Source organism: Carassius carassius, chromosome 4, assembly GCF_963082965.1.
Source record: "Carassius carassius chromosome 4, fCarCar2.1, whole genome shotgun sequence".
NCBI classification, from domain to species: Eukaryota; Metazoa; Chordata; class Actinopteri; order Cypriniformes; family Cyprinidae; genus Carassius; species Carassius carassius.
Genome location: NC_081758.1, coordinates 1,625,506 through 1,638,693, shown reverse-complemented (window position 1 = coordinate 1,638,693; position 13,188 = coordinate 1,625,506). Strand labels below are relative to the sequence as shown.

General features: G+C 39.2%; 1 protein-coding gene across 1 annotated transcript; it reads left to right on the top strand.

Moving 5' to 3' along the window:
* The first annotated feature begins 7,631 nt into the window (after nt 1-7,631).
* Nucleotides 7,632-11,578, top strand: gtf3aa (general transcription factor IIIAa). The gene is made up of 9 exons (XM_059544515.1): nt 7,632-7,863; nt 8,035-8,135; nt 8,235-8,331; nt 8,616-8,704; nt 8,819-8,892; nt 9,099-9,179; nt 9,288-9,517; nt 10,597-10,644; nt 10,780-11,578. Exons 1-9 carry the CDS (start codon nt 7,741-7,743, stop codon nt 11,122-11,124), a joined length of 1,188 nt encoding a protein of 395 aa, XP_059400498.1. The 5' UTR covers nt 7,632-7,740; the 3' UTR covers nt 11,125-11,578.
* Nucleotides 11,579-13,188: the final 1,610 nt, after the last annotated feature.

Genomic DNA, 13,188 nt, shown 5'->3' with positions numbered 1-13,188 from the left:
AAATATCGGTGCTGGTATTGCTAGATCGCAGTGCTGCGTTTGACACTGTCGATCATAACATACTACTAGAGAGACTGGAAAACTGGGTCGGTCTTTCTGGGATGGTACTCAAATGGTTCAGGTCATACTTAGAAGGGAGAGGCTATTATGTGAGTCTAGGAGAGCATAAGTCTGAGTGGACGTCCATGTAATGCAGAGTCCCACAAGGGTCAATTCTTGCACCGCTCTTGTTTAGCCTATATATGATCCCACTAAGTCAAATAATGAGAAAGAACCAAATTGCCTATCACAGCTATGCTGTTGATACCCACATTTACCTAGCCTTATCTCCAAATGACTACAGCCCCATTGACTCTCTCTGCCAATGCATTGATGAACTTAATAGTTGGATGTGCCAGAACTTTCTTCAGTTAAACAAGGAAAAAACTGAAGTCATTGCATTTGGAAACAAAGATGAAGTGTTCAAGGTGAATGCATACCTTGACTCTAGGGGTCAAACAACTAAAAATCAAGTGAGGAATCTTGGTGTGATTCTGGAGACAGACCTTAGTTTCAGTAGTCATGTCAAAGCAGTAACTAAATCAGCATACGATATACAGCATACAGCATACATTTTTTTATGTTAAATCATTTTCTAACTGTTTTAAATTCATTTTAAATAAGTAATTTTTAAAATAATTTTAAAAGTTTTAAAATTGCTTGTTTTATTATTTTTATTATTTTTCTTCATTATTATTTTACTTTCTTTTATGTAAAGCACTTTGAATTACCATTGTGTACGAAACGTGCTATATAAATAAACTTGCCTTGCCTTACTCCCGCAGGAGTCTTTCTGTATCTCCTCACTGCCACAGCAGTGTCTACTCCCACAGGAGTCTTTCTGCATTCCCTCACTGCCGCAGCAGTATCTACACCCGCAGGAGTCTTTCTGTATCTCCTCACTGCCACAGCAGTGTCTACTCCCGCAGGAGACTTTCTTTATCTCCTCACTGCCGCAGAAGTGTCTACTCCCACAGGAGTCTTTCTGTATCTCCTCACTCCCACAGCAGTAGCCGCTCCCGCAGGAACCCCATCTGTATTTATCCAATGTTGCAGCAGTGTCTGCTCCCGCAGGAGCTTTTTTCTGTCTTTTCCTACTGCCGCAGCAGTGTCTGCTCCTGCAGGAGCCTTTTCTCTTCTCTCTTCCGAGACACTGCCGCAACAATTATATATCAAAGGATGTCCAGCACCCCTCTAGCATCAAGCCCAGCTTTTTGGGGAGCTGTAAATGTGCATATCTGGCTGCTGTCCTGTTCTAATTGCTTTTTGGGGAGCACTTTGGGCTGGGCCAGCCACCGAGCTCAGACCCCTCTCCTCGGACGGGGTGGCCTGGGCTCTGGAGTCTTGCCAGGCTAGGAGCTCTCTCCTCGGACAGCATGCCAAATATGCTTAATAGTGATGTCCGATTCACGAACGAATCGTTCAATTTAACTGGTTCTTCTTAGTGAACCGGTTGAACCAGTTCACTAAATCGAACTGAATCATTTGAAACGGTTTGCATCTCTAATAAGCATTAATCCACAAATTACTTAAGCTGTTAACTTTTTTAACGTGACTGACACTCCCTCTGAGTCAGAATAAACCAATATCCCGGAGTAATTCATTTACTTAAACAGTACACTGACTGAACTGCTGTGAAGACCAAACTGAGGATGAACACCGAGCCGAGCCAGATGACAAACGAACACACCCACTGCTGGATTCTCGTTCTCGAGTCAAGAATCGGTTGCATCGGTTTTCGGATCACCAGTACACTGAACTGAGAACCGTTTCTGTCGGACACGTCCGATTTGAGAACCGATGAGCTGATTCTCGTTCTCGAGTCAAGAACCGGTTGCATCAGTTTTCGGGTCACCAGTACACTGAACCGAAAACCGTTTCTTCAAGACTGCATCGACACAACTGACTGGGACATGTTTAAGCAGGCTGCCACATGCAATAACACCACTGACCTCCAGGAGTACTCAGAGACTGTCACTTCCTACATCAACAAGTGCATTGATGATGTAACGGTCACAAAAACCATCACTGTCCGGGCCAACCAGGAGCCGTGGATGACAGGGGAGGTCTACAGACTCCTGAAGACACAGAACGCTGCCTTCACAGCTGGAGATGAGGTGGGCCTGAGAACAGCCAGGGCCAACCTGTCCCGCGGCATCAGAGAGGCTAAGAGACAGCACTCCAGGAGGATAGCTCATCAATTCAGTGACAGCAGAGACACTAGGAAACTGTGGCAGGGGATACAGACCATTACGGACTACAAGCCCCAACCACGGACCTGTGACAACAACATCTCTCTGCTGAACGACCTTCTTCGCTCGCTTTGAGCAACAAAACAGCACCACTGCACAGAAGACTCCACCTCCTCCCGGCGACCAGGTGATGACGCTGACCCCAGACAGTGTGAGGAGATCCTTCAGCAGGATCAATGCACACAAAGCTCCGGGTCCTGACAACATCCCTGGGCGTGTACTGAAAGACTGTGCAGCAGAACTCACTGATGTCTTCACAGACATTTTCAACATCTCACTGAGTCAGGCTGTTGTTCCCACATGTTTCAAAACAACCACCATCATTCCAGTTCTGAAGAAGCCATCTCCATCCTGCTTCAATGACTACCGTCCTGTTGCACTTACCCCCATCCTCATGAAGTGCTTTGAACGGCTAGTCATGCACCACATCAAGTCTGTGTGGTATGGCGCCTGCAACGCGTCCTGCCGAAAGACTCTGCAACGCATAGTGAAAGCAGCTGAGAAGATCATTGGTGTCTCTCTCCCCTCCCTCCAGGACATTTATGGAACCCGTCTCACCCGCAAAGCCCTCTGCATCACAGGTGATCCCACTCACCCATCACACAGCTTCTTCAGCCTGCTGCCATCAGGGAGGAGACTGGGGAGTCTCCAGGCCAGGACCAGCAGACTGAAGGACAGCTTCATCCACCAGGCTGTCAGAAAGCTGAACTCCCTCCCGAACTTGCCCCCCCTCCCCTCTTCTGCCCCAGGCACCACTGAACTATGAAACCCCCCCCCCAGATCCCACATCACCCCCCCCACACACACACTAATATATGATGGCATGCACCAGTCACTTTGTGCAGCATTTGTCTGCTCACTACCTCATTCAGCATGGAACTGACGTCATTCCACTACCTCATCAGTCAGTTAAATAAATAACTGCTCTCGAGCCCTTTGTCACTTTAATCAGACTTAATAAGGTATTCTTAATAAGGGATTTTTTTGCACTAAAAATCTTTTATCTGCACTGTTGTTCACTTCATTGATTTGCACTCTATCTGCCATTTGCCTAGCGCAGCGCTGCTTTATTTAACTTTATTTTTAATTTTATTATATGTCTTTTTTTACATTTCCTTATACAGTTGTATCTACAGTTTATATTTGATCTAGATTTTTAGGCTTTAATGTTAATGTTATCTGTATGCACCGGGGTCTGAGAGTAACGCAATTTCGATTCTCTGTATGTATGTACTGTACATGTGGAAACTGACAATAAAGCAGACTTGAACTTGATTTAGACAAAAAGGTTCTTCTATGGCATCTTGAAACACCTTTATTTTTAAAAGAGTATATTGCTATAAAAAGGCAATTTGCATTTTGGATTGTAACTCTGGAACCATAACTGCTAGAATATAAATAATTTTTTTCTGTGTAAATATATTTTATTTCTGTTATGAAAATGTTCACACGATTTTCACAAAAAAAAAAAAAATTACTAAAAAAAGGCACTTGTGATAAAAAAAAGTTATCAGAAGAAGTTTGATTAATTTCTGCTCACCTGTTATTAACAGTGTCTGCCCTTCTTGACTCTGGGGCCAATGGCAACTTCATCTCCAGGACTCCCTGTTGCCATTTCAATAAGATCCCTTGCAACACAGCCCTCCTGATCCAATAAATAAGTGGAGACATTCCTCTAATAGTTCTGGAAGGCTCAACAACTGATATTATCTAAGAGTCCATCGCAGTGTAAGCACTCTCCAGTCATTTCTTGGAAGTCAAGTAAAGTTTTAAAGTTAAGTAAAGAGATGGAGATTCTGGTCTGTTATCGTGATTAACTTTATGTCTCCTGCCCCATGTGAGTCCTAGAAAACAAACTGCATCCACTGTTCACGTAACGCTGGGTTCTTTGGAAAGCTAAACAAGGTTATCTTTCAATCACAACCTAAAAAACCCTTCTTTGTTGACATTCTTCTCTATTAAGTCCTGTGCCATGCTGCCATGACCCGAATGAAGCGCGTTGATGGGTTGCTCTAGCTCTGGTTGATGTGTGAGTGCGCTCTTCTGGGAAAAGTGCCCATACAAGGAATTCTGCCCTTCATGACGTCATAATGCTCAAAAAAAAAAAAACTTTCCGAAACTTATATGAACCTGGAAGGAGTGACGTCATACGTCCAAATCATTTTTTTTAAACTTTGGCCATGTTTAGCATGAGAACATTGTAAACAGTGTAAAGTGAAGTATAAAGTCTTAAACAGTGTAAATAGCTCAAAATGCATGAAATGGCATTAGAGCCACCCGCCCACCATATTAAAGCTTAAACATACAACATAGACACAGATTTAACTGCTGTCACACATAACATGTCTTATATCTTTAACTTAAACAAAACGCATAATAAAGAAACCAAAACATGGACTTCTTTTCAATGAGATACCAATGGTTATATAATATTCATTCTTTATATCAACTTGCTTACTTTTCTGTGTGAGTGATACAGATGTGTGTGCTCAGAAAACCGGACTGAATTGAGTACTCTTTCCGTCTCATCACACTTTCTGTAATTTATCATATCTCTGCTTTTTTCTTACTCCCAAGACGTTTACATTTTTTAATGTTTTATGAGGCTTGCAGCAAGTGTATACTAGACGGATCAGTACAGCTCAAATGTGTGCATCTAACCATGCAAAAGATTCGTTCTGATTGGGTCTCTTCCCGAATCGTCCCTCCCTAACATTTTTGTCTCATTTTTATGCGTTGACAAAAATATCAACAGATTTAGTCATAGTTTTTGTAATTTAAAACAAGTTTTTATTCAAAGGCCTTTAGCTTCTTGAACTGATTGCAGACTTTGTAGACAGTTGTCAACATAAAATGATTGTTTTACTGATTTTGTTGGAGTGGAGTCAGTTATCATGAGCTACCTGTTGCAGAGCATATATAAAACAAAAGCATATGGTGTGGAATGTACCAGGATTTGGCGGTCTGTTTTGTATCTTGTACATGAGAACATTGTAACAAGAGTGGATTTCACAATCAAAGCTCTCTATTGTTCTTAAGGATTGAGACTGAGCCATTTTAAGGTGTCAAACCACCTTTTCACCTTATGTATAACAACCTAACAACCTTAAGGTGACACCATGGTTGCAGACATATCACTGCTGTGGGGAATTGTCAAACAATGTGTGTCTCTGAAAGGATGAATGATATCGGATAACAGAAAAGACTCAAGCATTTGAGGGATGATCTATCATTTTGTATGTGTGCCATGTTGCAGAGGATTGTGAGGAGAAATTTAAGCAGACACAGTTGTGGGAAGCCAGCACTCAGCTGACTGAAATGGAATCTGGAGTACGGGAATGTTGCTGAGCAGCAGGCATGGAGATGGAGTTATTCATGACTGGTGTTACTTTTCTGCAGTGCCAGCTTGCCTGGTGTGCATCGGGTAGGCTTTACGTTACATTGTTAGAATGCAATCACTGCTTGAGGTTATAGGTTTTGTTCAGACATTTTTTTCAGGGTACGCCGCATCTCTTGCACCCAGTGAATTTGGAATAGCAGAAAAATGTCTTGAGATATCTGAAATGAAGCACTTGGCTGGCAGAAATTCTAAATGCTCAAAAATATGATTTGTTTTTCCTTCTGGAGTGATTTAGTCTGCCCCTGATCCAAAATTTGTTTCTACATGCTTATCATTGACTGATGCATACTTTCCAGTAATTATCTATCATAAGGATATCATGCTTTTTTTTTTTTTGTATTATTATTATTGTAATGCACAATTCTTTTGACACATTCTTTAAAATATATAAATAAAAGAAAAACTAAAGCAATAATATGGTTTACAGTGAGTTAAATTATGACTGAAAATTATGGAGCCCCACACATAACATGCAGGAAAAAATATTAGGCTAAATCATGTGCACAATTTACTAATTCGTTCCCTCAACATACTAAAACGTGCACACAATTACTATTGCGTTCCCTCAATTAACTATTGCTTTCCCTCGATTTACTATTTGTTCACTCGATTTATAAATTGTGTGCACAATTTACTAAATTCGTTCCCTCGATCTGCTAAATCGTGCGCACGATTTAGCAAATCGACTGAACGCAATAGTAAATCGAGGGAACACAAAAGTATACAAGTTTTAGTACATTGAGGGAACAAATTAGTAAATCGTGCGCACAAATTGTTTATTTTTTCTTGCATGTCATGTACGGGGCTTCGTAGAAATATGTTTATTAACTCGAGTACTTGATTTATGAACCTGATGTACTCAAGAGTGCCAAGATGAAAGTTTGGTCATTAGATAATATAACATGGGCATTAGTAAGGGTTGGCCCGTTGGATAGGCGAAATAGGCAAATGCTAGGGGCACCCAAATTAGTTACGAGGGAAGGGATTTGTGGAAACTGTGGTAACTAATTATTGTGAAACAACAGGGCAGTCATTGCCAGTGACATTACATTGAGCGCAAAAGAACCGGTGAACCGTTTTCTTTTTTTTTTTCAATTGGTTTTATTTGATCAAACTGTCCAAAAGAACCGGTTCACTTGAGCACCTGCTCCTTTGCCCCTTAAGTGCCCTTTTGTCAAAGCAAAATTTCCTTGAATTTCCTCGAAGCGAATAACATTCCCTTTTGTGAATGCCTGCCCATGCCCAATCATAATATTAGTACAATTTATTAATAATAATTTAGCCGTAGACTGGGACGATTCCTCATTTTTTAATTGCTAAAAGATATTTTCAACACCGCGACAGCTGGTAAGTGGTGTTTCATTCTCAGCGAAGTGATTTTGATGTTTATCTACTTATTATTATTTTACAAGAACGATGTGATGTGAAAACATGCAGATATGTTGTTTATATTGCTGTATGTAGCCTGTAGTGTAGAAGTAACACTAGCGTGTTTCCTACAAAAGCAACAGTGTTTACAGCAAGACCACTTTAGCCTGTAAACTCAATAATGTAAAAAATAATTAATATCAATAAAAAATGCATAATATACCTGACATCAAAGTACAGTGTGAAGGATTTGTCATTTGTTTACATCGCAAAGGTGTTCGATTTTAGACAACAACAACTACAACAGTAATAATAATATTAATCACTATATTCCAGTGTATCAGTTTTTTTATGTTTTGTATCAATATTTAAGGTGGACTTATTGATTAGGTGCAAGAGTAGTAGTGATGGTTAAAATAATAGATTAATGCTGAAATAGTAAATTTAGCATTTTCATGTGGACTAGAAGTTTTTTGTTGTTGTTGTTGTTTTTTAACAAAGAACGATAAACTCCGTGTATATAAATATCCGTGTACGTTTGGACTAGGCCTAAGTTTTGACCTCATTGGCGTTCCATACAGGATGTGTCATGTTAGTGTTGATGTGACGTCAGATGTTTCGTAGGCAATCAAAATGAAGGCACACACGCGGTAGATCTGGCCATACCTCGTAGCTGAACACATGACAATGCATGAAGCTAACGTTAAACCCGGCGCAACATTTATTTGTTCGTTTCCCGACTGTCATGCGTCGTACAACAAAGCGTGGAAGCTAGAAGCGCATCTCTGTAAACACACAGGAGAGGTAAGTTAAGCGCAGGCCAACACGTGAGCGAATATTGTGTCAGTACATTTCATATAACCTTAAATTAAACCTTTCTGTTTTATCTGCGCATGTATGATGAGTTCAAATCGGTCAACACGGCTGTCAGAGGTTTGATGTGAACGATAACTTTACTTATTGATTGATTTGCAGAGGCCATATAAGTGCGAGAATAGCGGGTGCGGCAAATCATTCTGCACGAAATATCATCTCGCGCGCCATAAGCTGACACACACCGGCGACAGACCTTACATGTAAGTGTGTGTGTGTGTGTGTGAGAGAGAGAGATAGAGAGCGAGAGAGCTCGTGTTTAATAGAATAGTAAAGTGTCATTTCTCGCGCTATGTTGACAGATGCACGGAGGACGGATGCAACGAAGGATTCACCACAAACTCCAACTTGAAGAAACATATTTCACGTATTCACAGACAAGAGACAAAACAATACATAGTAAGTAAATGTAAATGCATCTAGACACAAAAAAAGTTCCATGCATTTCTGAGTGCTGAATTAAATGTCTAAACTCAAATGTAAAGATGGTTATATTCAGATATATTTAAACTCCCTTTTGCTGGAAAACAGTGGCATGCGCAACAAACCTGAGATATACAAACAAGTAGCAGCTTTAACTTATGTCAACTGAAATTGTATTACCATAAAGTAATATTAAGGGTGTATATTATATATGTGATTTTTGTTGATTTCATTGTTCTAATACTGTTTTTGTTCCCCAGTGTACATTTGAAGGATGTGGCAAAGCATTCAAGAAAAATAACCAGCTGAAAACCCATGAGTGTGCACACACAGAGCTGCTTCCTTTCTTGTAAGACTTTTTACACCAGTTTGTCTGTGTTAACTCTCTTTCAGTAAACTAGCATAATATAACACTTGATTTCAGCTGATGTTCTGTACACTCTGCAATGGCTCTGATCCTCAGGTGTTCACATGAAGGCTGCGGGAGACGCTTTTCACAACGTGGTAAACTGAAGCGCCACGAGAAGGTACACAAAGGTACGTTCTCCGCTTGTCCTGTCATACAAGTATAATATAGTATAAGCTTATATATAAGTATTCTGATCGCATACAGTGGCTTTGTGAGGCATAACAAGTACAAATGTCAGCATATTTGATTGGAACACAAGATTGTAGTACTTTTTTGTCTCTTTAATTCATTAGATGTGCATCACCTTACCTTTCATACTGACATAACTTTGCAGGTTATTCTTGCACAGCGGAGAGTTGCTCGTTTGTGGGAAAGAACTGGACGGAGATGACAAACCACAAAAAAGTTCATATAGGTAATCCTATGTGTTTTTCTGAATGTAAATAGCGTAGCCTTACAGAAAGTTACAGAATATAACTTTGGTTATTGTTGTGTGTGTGTGTGTGTGTGTGTGTGTGTTCAGTCAGGGTACAGTGTGCTCAGTGTCAGAAAACATTCAGGGACAGCTGGTTCCTGAAGCAGCATCAGCATGTTCACTCTGAAGAGCGTGTGGTGTATCACTGTCCCAGAGATGGATGTTCACGCTCGTACACCACTGCCTTCAACCTGCAGAGCCACATACTGTCGTTCCACGAAGAGCAGCGCTCCTTCATCTGCACTCACCCCGGCTGCGGCAGGACCTTTGCCATGAAGGTAACTGTGCTTTCCCATCATCAGAGATTTGAAGTATCTGCCTACCTACCTAACTACTAGGGCTGTCACGATTCCTCGATTCAGTTCGAATACTTGATAAAAAAAAATGCTTGATTTTGCATTTTGCCCGTGTCGCGTTACCGGCAAAATTCCAGAAGTGGCGCATTCCATGAATGAGACTCCATGAAATGCGTTATTAGACCGTCTTCCAAGACCACGTGATATATTAGACCCATTTTAAAATCATGATAAAGCATAATGCTATTGGGAATTCACAGACACTACGGTTCAGTTAAATAAATATATGCGATGCGTCTAAGAGTGGCTCCATTTACAGTAAATGCTGCTCCACACAAACTGTTAACATTTACATGCGTCTCAAACTCCATCTTATGCATATTGCTGTGAGTTCGGGTTTATTATAACGTTCATCTGGGAACGCAATGTGAGCCACTTCATCAGATTTATAAGGTAAATAATTTATAAACCTATGCAAACACAGGAGGATATATCAGTCTCTTTCTCGATATGCGAACTGTTCATCGCGATTTCAGAATAAGTTAACACAAAGTGGCTGTAGTATTTCAGTCGTAAACAAATGGGCAAATTTTAAAGATTAAGTGGACTTTTTAATTAAATGTCAAAATTAAACACATATTTGATCGTGCTGTAGTGTTCGTCGGCACCTCTGCAGGCCTTTTAATGCATAATGTTTATTAGCTGTATTGTTTATAATACAATCTGTATTTTTGTGTTTTGTTCAATTATTACTTGCTTTTGATACTTTATTTGAACTAAAAATGATTGCCTCATTGCTATTATATATGCATTCTAAGTCATTTTAAAGGCTATTGTTCGCTTTGGTCTATTTATATTACCACAAAAAAAAATATTTGTGATTTACTCGATTAATCGTCAGAATAATCGCCAGATTACTTGAGTACCAAAATAATCGTTAGTGACAGCACTACTAACTACATTTCCATTCAAGGATTTTTTTTTTCTCACAAACAAAAAGAGGTTTTAAAATTCAACATAGAGCTGACTGAAATGCTAATTTATATATTTTTTTGCTACAGCAAAGTTTACTGCGCCATGGTGTGATGCATGATCCTGAAAAGAAACAGGTAACTGCTTGTAGTATTTATTACTGATCAGCTGAAACTGACTTTTAGACTTTAGGTTGTAATTGAAGGGTTGATGAAAACAGGTATTTAAAACGTATTTAATTTGAAAATAAGTGCTCTTATTGTCTCTTTCAGTTGAAACCCCGTCCGAAGCGCTCCCTGGCGTCCCGTCTGAGTGGCCACAAACCAAAAAACAAACGTCTAATGAAAACTTCAAATCCAGATGATCCTTCGGTGCCGCAAATCAACCAATCAGAAACGACCATGAATCCGCAATTAATTGGTCAGTTGCATTCTCTCAGCTCTGAAAGCAGTACATTTCCAAATCCAGACTTCCCAGAAACCCCCCAGAGCTTCATAAATTCTGATTTAGAGCCCATTAAATCAAAAAGTGTTGTCAGCAAAACAAAATCCATTTATTCTGAGCTCAATGACGCTGCAGATCCAGTGGTTCACCTTCTAGAGCCCTTTTTAGTGTAGAGTCATATTCCACTGAACCCCAAAGAAACATTTTAAAGACTTGTTCCAAAGGAAACATGCCACTGCAGAAAAATGCACGCTTGTACTGAAATCTGCATGTTTTATTGTTGCTTCAAGTCGTTTGGTTCTTCTGTGGAGGAGGTACAAAGAGATGCTGGTGTCTCAGGTTTTAAATTCTTGTTCGAAGTCTCTGCTCCCTTTTTCTGCAGTTCTTTAGCAGAAGCAAGCCGAAGGACAGCACTAACCACAGACGGTTTCCATACAAACCCAGCAGGCACTGATATCCTCTCCACCGTTGGCTTTAAGACTTTGACCTGCGAGGGGGGAAAAAATAAAGAAAATGCTGAAATCTGCTGTGCTCATTTAATAGTAAATGTAACTGTTTTGTTGGTTGTAAGTTGACATTTATACAATGAATTTGTGTATAAATAAACTAATTGCATGTAAACTTGGATCAAGCGTTTCGGGGTCAATTCAAGTTAAGCTTTTTGACAGCATCGATGATCAAGTTCATAATAATAAATCATAATTTTACAATGCAATTCTGTGGAACAAGACCTCGTAGTGGAGCAAACGTCATCATTCTGAAAGTATTGCCACAAGTCTTGACCACATACTAGACGATTACTAGTAATGCTAAATAAATAGTTACTCAGTAAAGCCATGAGCCAGAAATGTAGTCTCGCAGGTAAAAGGATGATATTAGACACTACTTGAAAACGCAAACATAGACGGGACGTGCTTTTGAACAATGCACAGATTTACTAATCAAATGCAAATGAAAGGTGCATTTACTCAAAACCCACAGTAACACACAAGCAGAGACGGTTCCTCCGTTGTTATTATTGTGGATTCTGGTGGTTTACGGTCCTTCAGAGTTGAACTCCGACAAACTGACCGAAGCTACTCACACTGGATCGTGAGAAACCGACGGAGAAAGTGGAATCAGTCAAGTGAAGACTTCAAGACAAATAATCTGGGACATAAACACTCATTTTGCCCAGAAAACATGAAGGCGAATGACTTTTCTGACTGATAAACGACTCTTGGCATCACACCAAAGCAATTTGCGTAAACAGTACAGCATATTATGCATTTATTATTATTAAAAATGCCAAGGTTTTGTAAGGCCAATGTTCACTCACTAGGTACCTGTATGGCTACTAAATATATCTAGAATATAATTTTTAAGTTCTTCATTTAAATAAATATTTAGATGTGATTAAACACTAGATTTTTAAATTAGAAATGTAAAAGTTAATAACTTAGGCCTACATGCTTTTTTAAATAATACTCTCATAATTACACACAATGAATGCAAGCAAATACTGAATTTAAACCAAGTTTAAAATGGTGCTAAAAAGGCATTCAACTGGATTCAACAAAATAATTTCATCCCCTTTATTTGTATAGTATACACACAAAATTGGTATTTAATTGAGATCGGAACCCACCGCGCGCACACACACACACACACACACACACAAATAAATAAGTATATATATATATATATATATAAATAAAAAAATCTCACTTCAAGCTGAATTGAAAGGTTTGGCAGCCCTGATTCCATGCTAGTTTCGCTCTGAATACTGTTTATGCAATTTTGTTGCATGCAGCTTTAATTTTGATAAAAATAAAATCAAATACATAAAAATGTCCTCTGATTTGCAGGTGCCTTTTGGAAAGGAGTACAACTTTGCTTAGCCAAATAAATAAACATTTCAATCCCTTTTGAATATAGGTGTAACATATAGTGTGATTAGAGAAGAAAGTTTATCAAACTTTCTGAGTATGTTTAAAATAATATATATAACAAATACATATATTTGTAGAAGAGATACTCCATTATTTTGTGCTTTTTAAATGTCTATATATTTCCATGCTTTGTTGCATTATTGTACTTGTACTGTGCTGTGCATTTTAAGTATGGCATTACGGATGACTATTTCAGTTTTAGGAAAAAGTGAAGGTTAATTAAAAGTTATGATTTCCTTGCATAGACCTGGGTTTAAATGAAATATAAGACTGCAGCTAGACTTAAGCCAGATGTATCAAATGTTG